The 20,962-nt window shown below is 33.6% G+C and overlaps 1 protein-coding gene across 3 annotated transcripts in view; it reads right to left on the reverse strand.

Moving 5' to 3' along the window:
• The window catches only part of Cap-D2 (CAP-D2 condensin subunit), a 111,776-nt gene that overhangs the window by 33,427 nt on the left and 57,387 nt on the right, over positions 1-20,962 (reverse strand). For all 3 annotated transcript variants that reach the window (XM_081741213.1, XM_081741211.1, XM_081741212.1), the window contains exons 11-18: positions 19,158-19,299; positions 17,777-17,987; positions 15,597-15,850; positions 12,692-12,824; positions 11,307-11,395; positions 10,491-10,652; positions 8,489-8,609; positions 2,229-2,561 (exon numbers count right to left, since the gene is read on the reverse strand). In XM_081741213.1, coding sequence (XP_081597339.1) covers positions 2,229-2,561; positions 8,489-8,609; positions 10,491-10,652; positions 11,307-11,395; positions 12,692-12,824; positions 15,597-15,850; positions 17,777-17,987; positions 19,158-19,299 — 1,445 coding nt within the window. The remainder of the gene's footprint in view (positions 1-2,228; positions 2,562-8,488; positions 8,610-10,490; positions 10,653-11,306; positions 11,396-12,691; positions 12,825-15,596; positions 15,851-17,776; positions 17,988-19,157; positions 19,300-20,962) is intronic.

A 20,962-nucleotide genomic window follows, 5' to 3' on the forward strand; every position in this document is an offset into this window, starting at 1 on the left:
AAACACAAATAAACAAACAAAAGCAATGCACATAGCAAATTACTTATGATTTATTAAAAAACATATATATATATTTCTTACTGTAATATTGCATAATTTTTATTTTTATAGACGATATTTCAGCTGACTGTGCTTCAACATTCACCTATTCAGTTTTTTTTTTTTTTTTTTTTTTTTTTTTTTTTTTTTTTTTTTTTTTTTTTTTTTTTTAACGTAAACTTGGACTGGAAACAATTACACTTCCTTGCCTTCTATAAGTAATAAAGTATTCCTGAAAATATCCTTCAATTCCTTGTGCCCCTGAAGAAAGCTAAAATCACTTAATTATATCAACATTATTAAAAATACAGAGTGAGAAGTATATGTCGCTCTAGCTCCCAATGTCATCACATCAAGAATTTGGGATGAATTTTTTTGTACTTGCTGTAAGACTAGAAAACACATCAGAGTCGCCAAAGACATGTATATCAGGATTACCCAAACACTTAAATGACTCAGCACTCCATAAAGGTGTAAAGACCCTATGAAAGATTTTATCTATAATAAAAAATCTGTATACGAATTATTTAATGAGTTTTCCAACGAAACAAATTTAGCTAATAACAAAAAGTATTTTGATAGTTTAGTGATTTAAGCTTTGTTCAGATACATAACAAATGTAAGGATATTATCGAGAATATTTTATTACTTATAGAAGACACATAGAAAATGCAATTGTTTCCTGTTCAATTTTACGTTTCAGAAATACTGACAACATCAAAGTTAAAGCATAGTCACTGAAATGCCGTCAAGGAAACGCAATACTAAGATAAGTAAAATATTATTTTATTATAAAATTAAGACATTGTTGGGCAATGATAATAATAATAATAAGAAGAAGAAGAAGAAGAAGAACAAGAAGAAGAAGAAGAAGAAGAATGCGCATTAAAAATGAAACTTGTCGTTGCTGTGAGGAGTGTTTTCGCGCACGCACATGCACACAATTAAAGATTCTCACACACTTTTATCAAGTTTCAGTTAACTGAATATCCATGCATTTTTAGCGACAATTTCCCTCTCGTAATTTGGATTGCAGGAGGAAATAAATGCACGCGTGTAGGTACTAACGTATTTATACCACGTCTTGGACTCTCTCTTTTTTTGGTAAAAGATTTCTCAGTCAAGATACAAGCCTTTTTCTCTCTGCTTTTGAAACTCATTCCTCTTACTATAAATGAGGTGTGAGCAAAGTTCAAAAAAACAGACCTTGAGTGTTGCATAAGATATGATACTAGACGCATTGAATGATTTAATAAGTACGTATTTGTCTATAGGTCTATTTTCAGAATTTTCTAATACATTATCGCAGGGTTTCTCAACTCGGGGGTCACGAAGATAAGCGAAAGAGATAAATCTAATTAGAATCTAACATCCAAAAATATTTTTAAATATTATTTTGAATTCTGTTATGATAGGCACATTTATTATTTTTATACATACTGTTAACAACAACAACAACAACAAAAAAAAAAAAAAAAAAAAAAAAAAAAATAGATCTACTTAATATTTTCAACAGGTGTAGAGTTGTTTAAAAATCAACTTAAATGAAAGAGGTACGATATAAAACTAATGAGAACTGTATATTTAAATACAATTAAAATCGAAAGCTAATGAGATACCTAAGCATGATGTGATTTCACTAATGCGTTAATGTCCGGTTGAATCTTCGTGGCGCACATTATCAAATCTTTTAGAAACAACTGTTGAAGTTTTAAAAAACAAAATTAGAAATCACTTTATTTATTTTATCATATGACATAAAATTAAGGGAGTTATGAAGTTTTAAAATTTTCCAAAGGCCTCCATTTTGAAACAGTATGACGGATCCGATTCAATATTTGTGAATGACTGAACTGACCAAATTTGGTTTTAATCCATTCGCTTTTAGGGAAGTTACTGTATCCACTATATACAAGAAATAAATTCTACTATTATAGAAAAAGATGAATATCGTGAGATCTCCGCAATATGTATATTAAAACGGCTACACACGCTTACTACAAACCAGAAATTATAAGGGGTCGCTGGCAAAAAGATGTGATAAAATGAAGATCGTGAAAGGAATTAGGTTGAGAACCACTGGATTACCGTTTTTAACGCAATTGCCTGCAATCGGACCCACAGCAAGTAACTGAAATGGAAGACCCTCCTGGCCCTTTCCCCTTATTATAACTAAGATGAACCATTACCTTTGGATTCCTTGGAGTCTCGGAGGCACAGGAAGCAACCGAAATGGCAGACTTCCTGGCTCTTCTCTCCTTCTTTCTGCCCTTCTGTTCCTGCTTGCTTTCCCTGACGAAGTTCCTCCGCTTGAGCTCACAGTATAAATGAACGTCCAGGTGGAGGAGGTGGCAGATGGCGATGTGGCCACACACGTAGATGAATCGGGACAGCAAAGCGCTAGGGCATTGCGACAATAGCTCTTCTTCCCCTTCGTCACCCTTTTCCTTTTCCTTATTCTTAATCTTCGAGCGCATCTCTTTAATCATTTTGCCGCAGATGATGTCAGGGTGATCAGCCAACTGAAAATACAACACAATTATGTAGCACATCATACATATTTCTAAAGATCTGTATTTCACAAGAACTGACTCCGTGCAATATGGAACAATGAGTTATTTTGGAATTTAGATTATCATAATTACTCTTTACATTTCTTCCTCGATATTGTTTAATACATTCTTTCCATACAAAATTAAAAAAGAAAATTCTTGATACACAAGGTAGAACACAAAAGTTGACTTCTACAAAGAGTAACTAGATGAAGTCTGAATGTCTTGGACCGAGATCCTATTCTTATGTCTCTTTTCAAATTACAAGTTCTGCTAAGTTATTAATCACAGTGATATCTAAATCGTCACTAGTAAGCATATGACACAGGCCCATATAAAATGATTCTTAGAGCTTTGGTGTCCTGTCAGCGCAATACACGTAATATAAGAGTACGTGTATTTTTTTTAATGCAACACTAAGTTTTTTTCATTTTTTTTATGTTTTACAGATACTCTATACCCATGGTTCCCAATTACTTCCGAGTTGCGGACCGCTTTCTATTTTTAAGATAGAGTACGGACCTCACATCTCTAAATTTTAGTACCTGCGTAGCAGTAGTAGTTGACAGGTAGGTTGCAATGTTACCACAATTACAAACCTTTGTTTATGTTAAGTATACAATATATAGTACATACATCTACGGAAATAATTACATTTTTTATATAAATTATGAGATGTAAATAATCCCAAGTACCACCTAAATTTGTTTCACGAAGCTTTATTCGGAAGGAGTGCTCCATACGTTAGTGTAACACATAATAAAATACAAACACAAACTACTCCACTTGGCATCATGCATTCAAGGATTAACCTAGCATTTATTAACAAAGTTCGCAACAAGATAAAACCTCGCAACAATAAGTTTTAACGGAAAATGTCAATACTTAACAAATCCCAACAAGGAAATATCAATATACACAACGCTAGTTTTTTTTTTTTTTTTTATCTTCCTTTCTTTCCTTTATGATCAACATCCTATTATCTCCTATTTACTTTAAATTATTTCTTCTTTCTTTCCTTCTTCAAGGCTTTCAGTGCTCAGTTTTCCTCAGTCTATTTTTTCTCTTTTGATCTTTCGTTCTTGTTGGTTCTCTTATTTCCTTTCGCTCCTACAGTTAAGACTGTCGTTTTCTTACTTTTCTTTATTTCGTTTCTTCAATCTATGGCGTATCCTAATTCTTCTTTTTCTTTCTAAATCGACTGCCATTGGCAATTCTACTTCTCGATCTTTTTAATTTATTTGGTTCTTCATTAAACTCTATTTGTTTCCTGTTTACACAGTTACGAAATCCATTCACTCTTCTCAATCTTCTTTCTCTTTCCTCGTTGTTTCGCTTTGCGAATCCAATCCGTAATTTTGTTTATTCCCACAATATACAGTCTTCATCTTCCACGGTGTCTACTAAAATTCCAAAATGAAATTTCGTGACCTTTTCTTTACCAAACCATACAATTTCGTAACGTCCTCAAGAGGGAATTTGCAAGCGAATTAGGCCACATTTTCATGCATGCGATAGAAGCGTGCTTTGCTTGCGATTTAGTAACGTCTAAAGCCGATCGTAGACATTTTTGGTGGAGAATTTTGACGTTTTACAGAATAAAATTTTCCAGTCTGTACTTATACAGATAAAAAAATCGTGACTCAAAAGCTAAATTCCTTGACTTTCATGATCGTTTTCTGATTTCGTGACTTTTGTGACCCTGTCTTCTCAGGTTTCCGTTTTCTACCTTTCTTTTAATCTTACATCTTGTCTTCATAGACTATCTGCTCTTCTTTCTTGTCGACTGTTTTTTTCCCAAATTGGTATGTCTCGACCTCACCTCGTAATCTACTTCTCGAAATTCCTTGACTTTCATGACAGGTGTCGGACGACGTCGACATATAAATAAGGAATAAATAACGGTCAATATTTATATATGAGAATATTATATTCTATATTCTATAGAGACAAATAGTAATCAATTGCAACATATATACACACTCCACTTACCTTCAATAAAAATCTGAATAACGTCCGTTATAATGGTTAGCTACGCTGAAATTGGAATACAATTAATGTTAGAAAATATGTATTTAATAAAATTTCCCTTATTTCCAGTCTTTTTCCCTGAACTACACGATTTTCCGTGACTCCCCTGACCAAGAGAGACCCTGTTTTAATCCCTCTTCTCTTTCCTCTTTCCAATCAGTCATCTTTTACTATCCATCATACTTCAAATTCCGATCTCCCTTTGTCTCTTCCTTCCATTCGGTGATTTCTCTCTCCTTTCTGCTTTGAACTGAATCATTTCTTTCTTTCTCTTCTCCTTTAGTTCTGAAATTTCCTTTCTAATAGCAATGACTTTTCGAATCTTTAACTCACACCTCCTAGTTCATTTATCAAATACAAGATCTCCGGGAAAATGTCAATGTGTCTTGTAGTGAGTACACTTATTTTTCTTCAACAACATTGATAGCAGCATGTTACACACAACACACTGATAGCTCTCGGTCACTTTTGGGGGTGTTTTCTCATCCACAACTGGATTTATTACTACTTGTCTCATAGTCACTAACTGACCGTGAATCCACACTAGTATTCATTGCTTTTCTTTTGCCTTTTGACTCAGCCATTTTACCATTGCAGTTCCGAATATTTGTCGTAAGATGTTAATAACTTCCCCCTCTGTCACTTAATTGGACTCTTCCATCACGTATTGGTACAAAGGACCACAATCAAGATGCCAACTAGGGAATGTTATGCCTAGTGCAGTAGAGAATTATTTTATTTGTTCCAAGATGTAGCATAAGTTATCCAGTCAGCATCAGACATCCAGTTTGCCTAGTCGTGATCCCCTACATTCAATCAAAGCGAGGAATTCCAGCTCAGCGAACAAACGTAACACGAGTAGAAGATATCAGTATTTTTCATTTATTGATTGTATTGATCACCCACCGATCGAACTGTTGATTTATTGGAAAACGAGGAACTTTACCCATCGCAAGGAAGTTGACATTGCGTATTTTCGTGATACTTTTTTTTTTTTTTTTTTTTTCAGTTACATAAAGCTGTTTGCTAAAATTTAGAATAACAACACGGATGATCAGACCTTAGTAATGAAATTTATTTGTCTGAGAATTCATGTTGTTTTCTGCTGAATTTTAATGATTTCTTGCAGAGTTGAAATAAAAGCTGAGAAAGTTCCTTTCCGATTATCTAACCATCGCTAACATCAATTGCCTGTCGACACGAAGCCCGACTCAGCAACAACACTAGGAAGTTTGACTCTAAAAACCGAGGGAAACCCGGAAGCAGGCAATCAGCCGGGAAGATTCATCACGGAAAATCAGTCCGTCAGCAGTTTCATTCTACGGGAGACTCTAGCCCAGTGGCTAGAAAATCAGCCGAGAGTTAGTTAGTTGGACAGACAATCGTTCTCGCTAACAGTCTGTCAGCGTTGCGATCGGCTTACAAGCAATAACGTGAGTCTGAGGTACAGCCACTTTTAGGCTAATTAATTCAGACTTTGGAGTTCTGCACGTTTAACACAGAACAAGGATTCAGCCAGCACTATTCTGCAAGAGGACGACAAGGAGCCCAGTCGAGATATGGAGTGTCGATAAGTACTGTGATTCCAAGCATTCATTGCTTTCCAAACCCTAAGTTACCTTATCTACAACTGAGTCACACCCCAAGCATTCTTGTTGGCGACGCAGCAATATTGAAACTTCATTTCAATATTAGCACCCGCAAAACATGTAATAAGAGCTAACTAATATCTCGCTTTGGTACAGCGGAATATCATAAGGCTTAAGAAAATAAACCGATTAGAACTATCAAGCAGCATAACTCCAATAATGATGGCTTGCGTTATACAAATAAATAAACGAACATTTCATCAACATATCAGAAGAGGAGAAAATATCATAGAAGAAGCCGTCTTATGCGATACCTAGAGAAAATAGTTTAAATAAACATAATAACAACTCTCATCACTTTCAGCAGGCACATTTACTTAGTGTAACTCCGTGATTCTAGTAAAAATCCTCCTAAGCTCAGTTTAACGTCGTTATTACTTAATCACTACGTCAGGAACATGCAGATACAGATTATGTCAATGAGAATAAAAGGCCACCAGCAGTACAAAGCAATAATTATGTAAAGCAGAATAGCAAATGTTGAATTGACATGTAGAAGTGTGCACATTCATTTCAGATAGAAGAGAGGACGGAACGGGAACCTAGTTCCTTAGAAAGACATTACTTGCATAATTCGAACAAAATCACAAAAATAATATCACGTTTATTTTAAACAGCTACTAAATATAACTATTGCAAGAGTAACAGCACAAAATTAGTGAAACTATATTCAAACTAGATCGCTAGATTCATAAAAATTTTTACCTGCCATTGAACTAACTTCTTCTTTTACACATAAAATAGCAATTTTGGCCATGTAACATTTCAACCACGAAATATAAAATTTGAAGATGTTTTTGTTTTGTAAAATAATTTGGCTTAATTTCTTTGGGTAAATAACATAACATTAATAAACAATATTTTGCAATTACATATAATTAATTTCGCATTGTTAGTATTTCAAACGAAATTAATGTGAATGTCCATTTCACCTATAAATATACTTTGACACTGACAAGAGAAGAAACAGTCAAATTATTGCATAATCATTTTCGCGCATAGAAGCAGTTATTTTGGGAGATAAAAAATAACATTTTCAGATCATATGATATATAAATGATCCGTTATAAAAGTAAACAGCAGAAAGTTGGTAAGGTAATAAAGGTGTGCAAACTGAATTCAAGAGTTGAACGAGATATTCCATGTAAAAGTAACTCGCATACACTAGATATGTGCAACCAAGCTCTTTTACATAGGACATCCTGTAGAACGTTAATACACATATAGTATGCAATATTCCATTGTTTAATCTGCAGAAATTTTAAAATTTTATGACTAGTATGTATATACTATGCAATTGGTGTTTGTTTGGAAACCACAAAATTCCCTCCTCAGAAGGTTCTTTTATGCCAACCGTTTTATTATTTTTTTTCTTTGTTTCAGTTTCACTCGCACAAGAGAATCTTCGCAAAAGTTTAAGGAAAGACTAAGGAGCATATATACATATATAATAATAAAATCGCTCGTAACCGGCAATACCAAAACGATACTTCTGTATTCTTTGTAAATTCGCTTCGGACAAGCAAGTTCAGAATGAACGTTTCACACAATAGCTTACTCTAAGTGTTTCATTGGCTAAGAGATTACATGAGTTCTTTTGTACGTTAAGCAGCCGGTTCAGTGTTTACATAATGACATTTCAAAATCTTTGTCTAAGTGGTACCCCTGCAAAACGCAAACGAAATGTTTTCACACACAAATTAAAACTTGATTTGCTGGAGAAAATGTAAGCAGATCGAAATTGATGGCTGAATATAAAATTGGAAGTTTAAATTTGTTAAACAAAAAGAAGATGGTCAGCTCAAGTAACTAAAAGGAGACAAATGATTAATGAAAGCGAATGATTGTGAAATTACTTTTCTTTGTACTCTCCAACAGGGAATCAAATCCGTTTTGCCAGTTACAAGAAAGCTTAAGTCTAAAGATCATAAATCGCAGTCATTTGACAAAGATTGGGACTGAAAATTTTCAACTTGTGTAAAGTCTTTAAAAAAAGTTATTAAGCGCTTTACACTGCTGGTGAAATGTTGTGTTATTTAAATCTCTGCATAAATTGTTCCCCACAAAGTATCATAAAACGTTTTTAAGTTCAAACGTTTAGAACATTCTAGACTTAACACCTTATTGCGAAACAAACACAGATATATATCTAAAATTAGCCATGACTCAGTCGGAAACTGAAAACACTTCGTCATTACTAAATACAACAAAACAAACCTTGTAAATGACATTAATCGCCTCCGTCGCCATTGGAACGTAATGTTTATTTTTGAAGTTACACAGCTCAGCCACCAGAATTGTAGACAGACGAACAAACATTTCATGGTCTTCTGGAAACCTGTGAAGTTGAAGCATTTTAAAATTGTTTCATTTGTTTCAAAAACACGAAAAATACATAAATAATTAAATAACTCCACATTTTATAAATAATACAGTTTATCTTTTTGCGTTACAAAACATCCTGCTTATGAAATTTAAATGATAACGTTGTTGTTTATGAAATGGGTCTGTATCCTGAGTGTCATTATCAAAAAATCTTGTCATTGAGATACTTTATTATGTATATTCCTTGACCAATCTCTGTAGTTTTAACTTCATTGAAGGACATCCCTCAGATTATGTCAAAGCCTAATTATGCTACTGAATTTTTTGGACAATTAAAGCACAACATATAACGTTCGTCTGAAACGTACTTTATTTTTCATTTCTAAGAAAATGATTGTTGGAAACTACATTATTCTCTTTGGCAAAGGAATAAAAAAAAATTAAAAAATGACCGGGGGAAACGCCAACATAAAAATAAATTTTAGGATGGACTGAACTTTTACGATAGAATTATATACAGGGTCGGTTCTACCATACGTGAAAAGTGCATTTGCCGGCTAGGCTAAAGGAGACGGTGATGAGAAATGAAGGAAATAGTGGAATGAAGAAAGTGGAGGAAACGGGATAACCTCGAGGAAACCCATGCACACGGTTTGTCCACCAAAAAGTTCACTTGGCGCGAGCTGGGATCGAACCAAGGACTTCATGCACCAAAGGTGAACGCTCTACCACTGAGTATATATTATTTAAAATAAATATTTTTGTTGGAAATAGACTTCATGATGATGGTAGTTATATTTACTTAGCTGACACTCTATTTGAATAATACATTCATAAATTATGTTTAGGTCGCGTTAGTTTAAGGTCACATGAACAGTGCTAAAGCAAATCCCAACATGAATTGCTTGATTGTTCTCAAATACAAGAACTAAATTCTCGACCAGTAGAGAACATCTGTTCCATTTAGTTAATTATCAGTCTTGTCTTTGTGACAAACAAGTTCCTTCTCACTGTAAGTGAAAACAAGTTTTTTCTTTAATTTTTTAACAGATGCAGAAGAAATATCATGAAATAAAGACAAAAGAGCTATTTGCCCTGGAACTGTAAACTGATATATTGAGATTGAAAGTCAATATTGAATTCTAAAAAAAGAATTAGCATCTTTCCTCTCCAGGTGTGTTTGCTTCATTTTTCACTAACATAATAGATTTTATTTAAAGAAAATAAACAGACACAACGAGATGTATTTTTAGTGTTTAGGCCTTTCTGAGTGCGACTGCTCTTTCCCTCCCCTTTGTTGTTCATGATGCGCAAGCATACTTAAAATCGTGCTTTAAAGTTTTGTAATTTCTGGAGAAAGGGAGGGAGAGGGGCAAATGATGCCATTGCACGGGCAGAAGAACATTTTTCAAAAGAAGAAAAAAATATTCAAGACGTAGAGCATCAAACTAAGGAAAATCCATTTGTTTGGAAAGAAAATGAACGATTACATAATCTATACTGCCATAAACAAATTTAATTGGAGTGGGGTTCTGATGTAAAAATACAGAAATAAATCCAAAATTACAATAGTAACTCTGGAAAGATACGGAATTTAGATTAGTGATGAGAAACAAATGCATTATTTATTCCTTTTTTAACCCCATGTATAACAGACCTGGCTATCATAATATAATGTATCTAAAACAAGACTCCACTTTTAAGTGTGAAAATAATATCTGTAATATCTTGGTTACCAAGCCCATTCTGCAAAGTATCATTCATATAATTACTTTTGAATGTTCGTAGTTCAGTCTCGACTTGGCCTGGAGACATGAAACAAATAACAAAATACGCAGAATAGAACTGATATTCAGAGAATACATGAAAGCATATATATGTATAAAACACGTACCTGAGAGGTGCTTGCATGGAGTCTGACTTTGGTTTTGGTGGAACCATCTTTAACAGTGCTAAACAAGTTTCGATCAGGAGAAAAGGATCTTTCTCTCCAGCTTCTCCAAGTCCCACGTTCACTAACACTGAAATATTACTCGAAACAATCTCCATTTCAACACTGAAAAAATAAATAAATAATAATAATAATAAAAACCTTTGTAAATATAAAGACGCTATTCATTGTTATAAAGAGATTGGAAAGTTTTAAATATGTACTATAACGTTCGAAACTCATAGTTCAGAAATTTCTCTAATCAGTTCATTAGCTGTGACTTCAATACTAGAGGTGATTCAGCCCTTTCACATTAAAATTTCAATTGAGTAAACGAACCTTTAACATTGAAGTCTTAATTAGTTATGTGGTAAGTTTAACATCGGAATTATGAAGTTCAAAATTAATTTTTGTTATCAAGACAAAGGCATATAAGTGAAATGAAACATTACGCATCTCCTCCAGATTTACTCCCTCTGGTGTAACCAGAGGAAATCAATATACTATTTCTTGCAAATTATTTTCTTTTACTTGTAACTTTTTAAAAAGTAGTTAAAAATTGACGTAACCCACATAACCACGAATTACACCACGTGATGCATTACTTTTAGCAGAGAATATCCTGCTTAAGACATTAAGTTAATATATAGAAGTTTTTTTTTTTTTTTTTTTTTTAATATAATGGGAACTGAAAGTAAATAATACTATTAAATTTACTTAAAATTACGATATGTAATTTACAGTTTATTAAATGTAAGAGAATGAGTACGGATAACTTACCCTGCAGCCATCCTCAAGAGTGTAAGAGACGCTCTCCGCTCTTCAGCAGTTGTTCCTTGCATGGTCATTGTGAATCGTTCCCACATAACCTACGGAACGTAACGAACTCATCAATTACGATTCAATATATTGTAAGGATTCTCACATCATGACAAAAGCACATGTCAACACAAACGTATAATTGCTTGTAAACAAGCCTAGCAGACAAGAATCCGACACGGAAGACACCGAGGAACGCCGAAAGAAGCGGACCTCACGAAAGGACCCGAAGAGGACAGATAAAAGCTCAATCACCGAGGGACCTGGTATCAGTCGACCAACTGATCGCTTAACCATTACCTTTCTATGTCGCTGTGGACTAGGATCATACCTCTTTCTTTACCCTATGTCGCACTGGACTAGGGATCCCATCTGAAACTTATAATTCTAATCTAACCTACAACCTGCTAAATGTTTTGGAAATTGCCATGAGTGGAAGGGGTACCCGGCAAAACATTTAATATTCCTTCACTTGGTCATTGAGGAGGAGACATTGAATCAGAAACATTTGTATTTATTATATTTTGTAATAAAATTTGGTGAAGGTGAAAAGTCGCCCGGACCATCATTTAGACTCTACCTATAAAACCATTGTGATATTAGAATTTCTACTACATATTACTACATATTTACGCCGGCAATTGTTAAAACATTTTAAAATGTAATAGTACAGTCTTTGACCTCCCTTAATTCCCATGGCTGAAGAAATTAGACGATTCATCACTCATGATCATCATAGGTATTCTACCATTATGGAACGTCACTTCCTGCATGCTCCAGTCTTCAGCCAACCTCTTCATTTTCTAAGGGTGACAGAAATTCAACCAAGTTCCCACATATATTGACAGTACAATATTTACTTTGTACTATATGATCTATTCGTCATCATCACTATTATTTTTTATCTAATCGCCCATATTTTCCAGTATAGTGACTACGTTCCAAACAATTTGACAAGAGATCGGAGGGATGGGGAAAAAAGACACCTAATAGACTTGTTTCAATAGTAGAGATTCAAAGAAACTTTTAGCTGAAAAAGAGAGACGCTCCGATCTCTGTTTGGTATCCAAACTACAACGTGAATTTAACATTAACAGAATGGAAGTAACCCTTGTATGTCATTAGGTAATTTTCATCTATACGCAGAAAATGTCTATGCTACATGCTCTCTATCCGAGTCAAATGTGGCATGCCTCTGGTGCACGAGGTCCTGAGTTTGATTCCCGTGGCTCAGACATCATCTTATGTAGCCCCTCACTGCTGACAAGGAACGTAAATACAAATGAATCAACTAGGAAATAAACATAATAAACATGTATTACTACAGATATCAAATGAATACGAACCTGTATACACTGTTTCGTTATGTTTTCTGTCTTCACCCACTCCTGAATAAGCTTCTCCAAACACGTTATCTCGCCTACATTTAGACTGCTCACTAATGCAATTAGATTGTTCACGACTTGAATTGCATGTTGTCTGAAACAAAGTGAAAAATAATTTTCTATTACTTACATCTACACTGTTTGCTTCAAAAAGGTTCTCAAGATAACCCTACTACTTATTATTTGCATTAAGTAAATAAATTAGGTACTCAAAAGAAATATTTTACTGAAACCAGAGCAAGCACAAAGGAGGCAATTCTGAATGGCCTACAGATTAGCAGGCACAGAAGTCCAACACGTCATACGATACAGCTGAAATCTGCTAGTAAAGAAAATTTGACTCGATTCTGATTATTAAATTGGATCTGTCATCCGCAGGTGGTTATACGCTCAGAAACAGACTTTTCTTAAAACTAGCGCCATGACAAAATGTGCTTCTTGTCTTTCGAGTGTCTTGGTTCTTATCTTGAGAAGTAGGTAAGGCATGTAGTTTGATTGTGAATACATTTTGGTTTAACTATCTATAATAATTATGGCAGAGCGTTACTTATTGATCTTTTCTTGTAATTCGCAAATCCATAGGTTCTTCGTACATGTAAAGAATGCTTCAAAGTGAGGAAGCTTCAACAGTAAATTAACGCAGCTGGAAAATTCTTTCTTAATATGCAGTTGAAAAGTACGTACTAAGGAAGGAAGTAATAAAAGGGATAAAATGAAAGAAAGTAATTAAAATAGGAATTCAAACAAAAAATGGAACTACTTATATACAAAGAACAAGATCAATACACAAATTAATTATTAACCACCAGCGTTTTTAACGTACTAGCTCAGGAGATGATTAATTTTCAGACGTGTATTTCATTCAATGTTCCGCGTCTTTATTAAATCCCAACATGTTTTCACAACTCTATTATTTGAAACTTCCGTTCTGATTTCGAAAATGAAAGGAAATCTTTCAGTTTTATGTCCCACGGTTATGCCGGTGAGGCTAAAGGAGACGATGATGATGAGAAATGAATGCAGTGGGAGGAAACAGGAGAACCACGAGAAAACCTACGCATACAGTGTTTGTCCACCAAAAAGTCCACTTGGCACGAACTGGGATCAAACCAGGGACCCTACGCACCAAAGGTGAATGCTCTACCATTGAGCCACCGCCTCTCCCCGTTCTGATTTCAATTCCAACGGGGAAATGCCAAATAAGCGTCGTCGAGGACACCTCTCAGATGGAAGGCTTGTTTCCTTTAGAAAAATTAGCCAATAACAAAACAGCTCTTTCCTGTTAGCAATATTTACTAGCAGATCTCTGAAAATCTGATACCTTAAAAATTACGTGGTCACAGGACATACACCAAATAACTGAATGATAAACATGTAAACTTAATTATATTGTAATAAACAGAATATCTAGCATATCATTATTAACTTGATAAAACTGACTTTATTATGCCTATATATTTATTCTGTTTAGGAACTCTGTGTTTCCTTCGTCAGTCATGATGTACGGAGGAATAACTAAGCCAACACAAAATTCACATTCCTGCAAGTTAAAATTAAATTATATATTTCTTAACTTCGTCTCAAGTAAACAGTTGACTAATAGGAATGTGAGTTTTCTTTTGCCTTAATTTTTCTTTGTACATCATGACTGACGAAGGGAACAAAAGAGTTCCTGAAAATTTTCACTGAGTAAATATACAGGCATAATACGGGGCTAGCGTATGATCTCTCTGATTTTGTTCGCATATGTTGAAAATATAAGGCGTAGAATATTGAAAGAATAATGAAAAGAAAAATTCAACAAATTTTTAGACATGAAGAGCCTTTAGTACACAAGCTTAATATCCAGGGGCATACTTGTGAGAAATGTCAGCGACAAGAGAGAAGCATGTACATTGTGTACTTTAGTTCCATGCAATTACTGTCCAAAACATTTCTATAAAATTTTATACGAAAACACCAAGTGCCAAAACACCGTTACAACAATCGGATATCTCTGTAAGAAGAAATTCGAGGGACGCCCATCTGTTTCTACTAATTGGTGTCTGACTAGGTGGCCTCCCCGTTCACCTGATCTGCACGCTTGTGACTTTTTCCTTTGAAGATTCGTGAAAGATGAGATTTATATACTCTTAACGAACTGAAGAATCGGCTGTGGGTAGAGTTGACCACGATATGCTTCGATGTGTGTGAATGGAGGAGATGGACTAAGAAGGCTATGTCGAGGGCTTGTATTCAAACTTGGTGAATTTTCCTTTTAACACTCTACGCCTTATACTTTTAATACAAAACATGAACCTATCAGGTAGATCATTTGTGCTAGGCACGTATAGTAAATTATATTAAATTATGTTCTACATTTAATCTTTGCTGCCAGTAACTTGGCGACTTCCTCCCAGTCACCTTCATCAGAGTACTTACAGTTAGAAAGATGGATGAAATTAGCGGAATTAGAGAAAGTTAGAATAAAGAATGCTCTTATTTCGAAAGTAGCAGTGTGGTTTCTTATATTAAGGTTAGCAGATTTGTTTTCAATGAATCCAGGGACGCTTTTCAATGTCAGTCTATACCACGACAATATATTGAAAAATGTATTTTGTCCGGGACAAGGAATGTTTTCAGAAAACAGAAATTTCTCTTATTCCTGTCTTATACCTCGAAAGTTATGAGCAAGAAAATTTTAATTCAGAACAGAACCTGGGCGAGTATTTACGTTTAAAATGAATTCTTTATCTATTTAAGATTGCTAATGCTGAATTCATAAAAAGAATTCACGTCTTATTTACATTACACCAATTTATACTTGAACATCTCAAATAAATTATACTGTTTTTCTAAGCTATAGTTTATAAAAATATCCACTTGCCTGGAGTTGTTTTGCTCTGTATTTAAATAGAGCTTCTTATAAGACTCTGCAACAGCATCTTTTATCGCTTGCTCCCTTGTAGATGTTAAAAGCAACATTCCCCTAACGCCAACCATCGCCTCAATCAGTCCAAATTGAAACGCTGAGGTGAAAAAATCGATAGCTTCCAACACATCACTGCTTTGTGGGGAATTCAGCAGTTGGCACGCTAATGGAAGAGCCTTATGGATCAACTTGGTGAATGTTATAGATTCCTACAAATAAATAGTTAATATAATCAAACAGCAATAAAGAAACTCTAATAGTGAATATCTAAAAGTTAATATATTAAGTATATATCAGAAGTTGTAGAATTTACAAAGCTGTATAATAATAACAGGCTAAAAAGGGGAAAGACATGGACTGAAGAGAGAGGAAGAAGCAACATCGACTAGGAATGAAGGAATAGTGGACAAGTAGTTCTTAGTTGGCCGAAACAAAAAAAATAATAATAGTAATTTTAAAAGCATTTAGAACCAGCTACTTATACAATTACAACAGAACAGAGATACGATGTATAAATCATATGACCACTATTTTTCATCTGTCAACTGGTAAGCAACCACCATCTGAAGGATCGCTTAATACTATCAACTTGAAAACAGCCTGTTTCTGTGTCTACCACTAGTTCCAACTTCACACAATACGCTAATACGCTCAGAAATTTTAACCATCATTTCACTTACTTTAAATTCTGATTCCTGAGAATTTCTTTCACTCCCTGGAAGTGCTACGAATTTAAAGTTTTATTTTTTACTGTTACAAAAATGGTCACATGTCACAGATAAGGCATTATTTTTGGAGATTATTTATTCTGAGAACAAAAATGTAAGTGAGATGCGCTTACGCCGAGATTGTAAACTTCTCTGCATAAACCCCATCACGAATTTCTTTATTTGCTTGTGTGTTCACTGCTCTGCATAGTGACAGGATTTAAAGGATCAGAAGCTTATGTTTCATTCAGTATGAGGCACAGTTTCATATTTTCAATTTGTAAGTGTATATTTTCTAAGCAAATATGATTTTGTTCATCTCAATCTCAGCTCAGATGTTTACACGGTCAAAGTGTACTGAAATACACTACAAAAGATGTGAGTGGCAATCAAACCTTAATATTTATAGACGTCTATAGGTGCCAGCTATTATTCAATTCTCACTTGCAAGTTTCACAATTAATTTTCAATTGTTTTCTTTAGCTTCGTATAATGTAGAGAAAAAAAATAGTTTTTTGACTTGCTTTTCGCTTCAAAGTTTAAGTATAATCGCTACTTCGTACCAATAACCAATCCATTCCCTTAAATTAATTTGGAAACCATTCAATTTGATAAAAATACCATTTGCGAACTGCTACATATCTTAAAGCATACAGTGAGTGTTTTTGCTCCACATCACGCACGTTCAGCAAGAAGTGTGTATATATTTTATATTTCGTTGTAACTTTCTTACAAAGCAAAGTTCTCCTAAGAAGTTATGAAGGCTAAATTGCATCCTTCAACTAAATGCTATACCTTCATTCTTCTTCTGAGGACTACCAGTAAATAGTAAAAAATGGCATCGTTCTGTTACAAGATCTCATGTAAGTTTACGAATTTGAAAGCCGAGGAAAATGAGAGGATTTGTTGAAACGTACGGAGATGTAAGCAAGACGTATTCAGAGATCAGTTTTTCTAAATATTAAATATGCATGAATTTATTTCTTTCAACAACAGTAAAGCTTGTCCTTAATGAATACTTAACTTAGTATTCACTATTAACGTATTTATCTTATTATTTGAAATAATTTTTCAAAACTCATACAATCACGAAAAGGAGACAGTGTAAACCAATGACAAAACAGATATATACCATCAAATTACATTTAAAAAGGAAGCATAATGTATGTAGCTTATCTTTAAAGAACAACCTAAAACCCTTTCTAGTTATACGCTTCAAGGATGATGGTAGCACTGATCAGTTCGCTAATACAAAAACCTGATATTCGAATAATAAGGTAAGTATTCGTTTTCTAAGACAAGAGGTTACTTTTGAAACATTACGAAGTTTAACCTATGCTAATTCTTATTAAAGAGACTTCATGTAGTTGTAGAGAATTAGATGTAAGCTCTAATATTTTAGAGTACGGTTCATATATGAATAGTTACCTTCAAATACTGAACTAATCGTGTTTGCACTTTCACCTCCTGGTTCTCTTGCCCCTCTTCTCCAGAGCCTGTAGGTTTCTCTGGAGCAGCAGTCTTTTTGTTTTTGGTCTCCAAGTAAATCTTCTTCAATGATTCCACGTACTTCTCTACACTCTCTGCACCGTCACCCTCATTCGAACTCTGGGAGTCCAAAGGATCCTCTTGGTCTACCCTAAAAACAAAGATTTAAAAATTATGATTCCCACTAAAACACATTTAATATTGACTTACTAAAACTTATAGCTACCTGATAAACTCTGATTTCAAGTCCAGAACCTAAACATGTTGCTCTTCTCTTGTACTACGAATTTAATGAACATTCGTCAATTACAGAATTTTGGCTCCTTCACATCACTATTTTCTTAAATATATTCCAGATCTGCATCAAAATTTTCCACTTTCAATTTTTAAAAAATCGACTTTTTTTACAGACCACTTTCTATCGGTTTCGTAGATTCAAAATACCACAACTAAAAATCGACTATGGAACATAATTTTTTTAGTACTTACAGATGTTACGACGAAGTAATTGTAATTAATCTTGCCAATATTTCGATTTGATTTTAGTGTCCCTTTGAGTAAGAAAGCTATATGGCTATCGATAGATAGATATTTATGGTCCACTAAATTATCACAATTCATACACTAATAGTAATGATTCAAAACCAAAACATTACATAAGCGTATGATAGTAATAAATAAATAAGTAATACTAATATCCTTAATCTAAATTAGCCCATTCTACCTAATCTAACTAACCAAACCTAATCATGTTGCTCATCTCATTAATATTACAGATACTGCTGCTGATGCAATTGCTTATATTATTGAAATACATTTTCTTAATAATATTTGTTGTACATATTATCACAATGGACCAAGACCTATCAATTTATTATCATATTCCTAAATTAATGCATACATATCCTCCAGACTGGGTATCTTACTTTTAAGGTAGCAAATAGGATGTCTCCTATGCTATTGTTATATTATTAAGGGGGGAAAGGGGAGAGAATCTTCGATAGGACAGGTAGGAAATCATCTAGATTTTAGGTGATATGGGGAGTGCAGGTTCCATTAATTTCTTAGTAAATAGAGAGTGACATGATATTAAGTAAGGAACTTAGGATAATTATTTAACTCTTATAATACAATTGCTGCGAGTACAAAATAAGTACACCTTTTAAAAACTATATCTTCCACTAGCAATAGCAGAGCAAGTACATATACACTCTTTGTGTTACTGCTTATGTAAAAAAACAAGAAAACAGAAAGAATTTAAAATTAATAAGAATAAACACAATAAAATATATTGAACTGTAAAAGGTGGAAGTTCACTAACCGATTTCCTGCTATATCTAAGTGTTTCCTATTTAAAGATAAGAGTAAGCGAGCAGCATCTTCGAATCGTTTAGCATCCAAATGAGAAACAGCTTCTTCAATAAATTTGGGCAGCGTTTCTTCGTTCATTTCTTCATCACAATCTGTGAAGAACAAAAATTAGAAGTAGTCTAACATATTATTCATAGATATTAGTTCATTTATTACTAAAGCAAAAACACTTCTTAACCTTTAGGAGACCAAGTCACTCTTTACCTTGGTTTAAATGCATTAAAAACTGGAACTAGGAATTTTAGGTGCAAAAGTTTCGGAAAAAGGTTTGCAAATTTCAAATGTAAACATTCACACAAACAGTCCCAAAACTACGACTCAAATTCACTCATGAATTAAAACGTCTCCTAAAACAGGTCCCAGAACGCAATGTTATTAGTCATAAATCCAGAAAGCTGTTAAAAAAACTCTTTTTTTTCTTCAGTGAAGTACATCTCCGGTCATTAAATAAATGTGTGTTTGTAAAATAATAATAATAATAATAATAATAATAATAATAATAATAATAATAATAATAAAACCACTCAGCAATACAGATTGGTGACTGCCATGATTGTTGGTTTGATGTTGCCACCTCCCTTTACTTCCTATTCAATAGTCTTCATCTAATGAGATTTCACTGAAGCGAAACTAATGAGATGTCATACACGTTTCTTGTTTATTATTATAGGAAAAAAATGCGACGAACAAGTCAAAAAAAAAAAAAAAAGGTTTAACAAGTGATGGCAGATGCAACCAAAACACAGTTAGTTCTCAAGCTAATTTCGGCATTTTAATAGAAAATAAAAATTAAAGTGCAACCCCTAAAGTGCCTAGCTTTATTAATATCATTCATATTTGTCTATCGCTCTATATTTTCTGGACTTATTTAGTAGTTAACAGATGCATGTTACTACTTTTATTGGTTTATATTTAGACAGTGTTTAGGAGTTCCAGTAAATAATGCATTAAAATTCCACTATTTCCCAGATTGACAATTTCCACTCTCAGTTAAAAAAAAAAAAACTCTTCCCAACTCTTGGTCCACTACGCCTCCAAGGCACGGCGTGTAATCGGCACGATTAAGTTAATTTACTAAATCAAAATAAATTAAAATACAATAAACTAAAATACAAACAAAAAAAAAGTTAGTTATCGGCTTTATGTATAACGCACTGTATTAACGTCTACTACCATTATCCAAGGGTGATATATATCGTACCGTGTAAACAAGACCTAATTAAAAGTAACTATAGACATAGGCAATAATCATATATATAAAAGAATAAAACTGACATATAACTGAGACTTATTATTGTAAACTTTTGAAATATTCTTTTACATCAAGTTAATATACTAACATACAGGAGGGACGATAGAAAAGACCTTAAAAACTGGAAAACTATATTTCCATCGAATACTTAAGAAAAACGTTTAATGTTTGTAACCGACTTTATATATCAAATTACGCATATCATATAAATTATTCTTGTTATGTGATTTTTATAATTATTTGAGCTCGATTTATAATTTTATAACCTTTTAACTTTATTTTTTATTTATCAAATATCACAAACTCCCTTTCCTTTTTTTTCTTTCTTTCTTGAAGGCACATTAAATTGGATTTTTAAAGCATTTTTCGTAGGTCGACCTACTCTATGCGAAGTTAGTGACCGGAGTACCTTTAGTTTAGGTATCTAACAAAACTGCTGGGAGTAGCGAAAAACTTAAAAAATTAAACTTAAAAGAAAAATAAAGAACGCACTAAAAGATAGG

This window comes from Thermobia domestica, chromosome 15, assembly GCF_964235325.1.
Source record: "Thermobia domestica chromosome 15, izTheDome1.hap1.1, whole genome shotgun sequence".
Lineage (NCBI taxonomy): Eukaryota > Metazoa > Arthropoda > Insecta > Zygentoma > Lepismatidae > Thermobia > Thermobia domestica.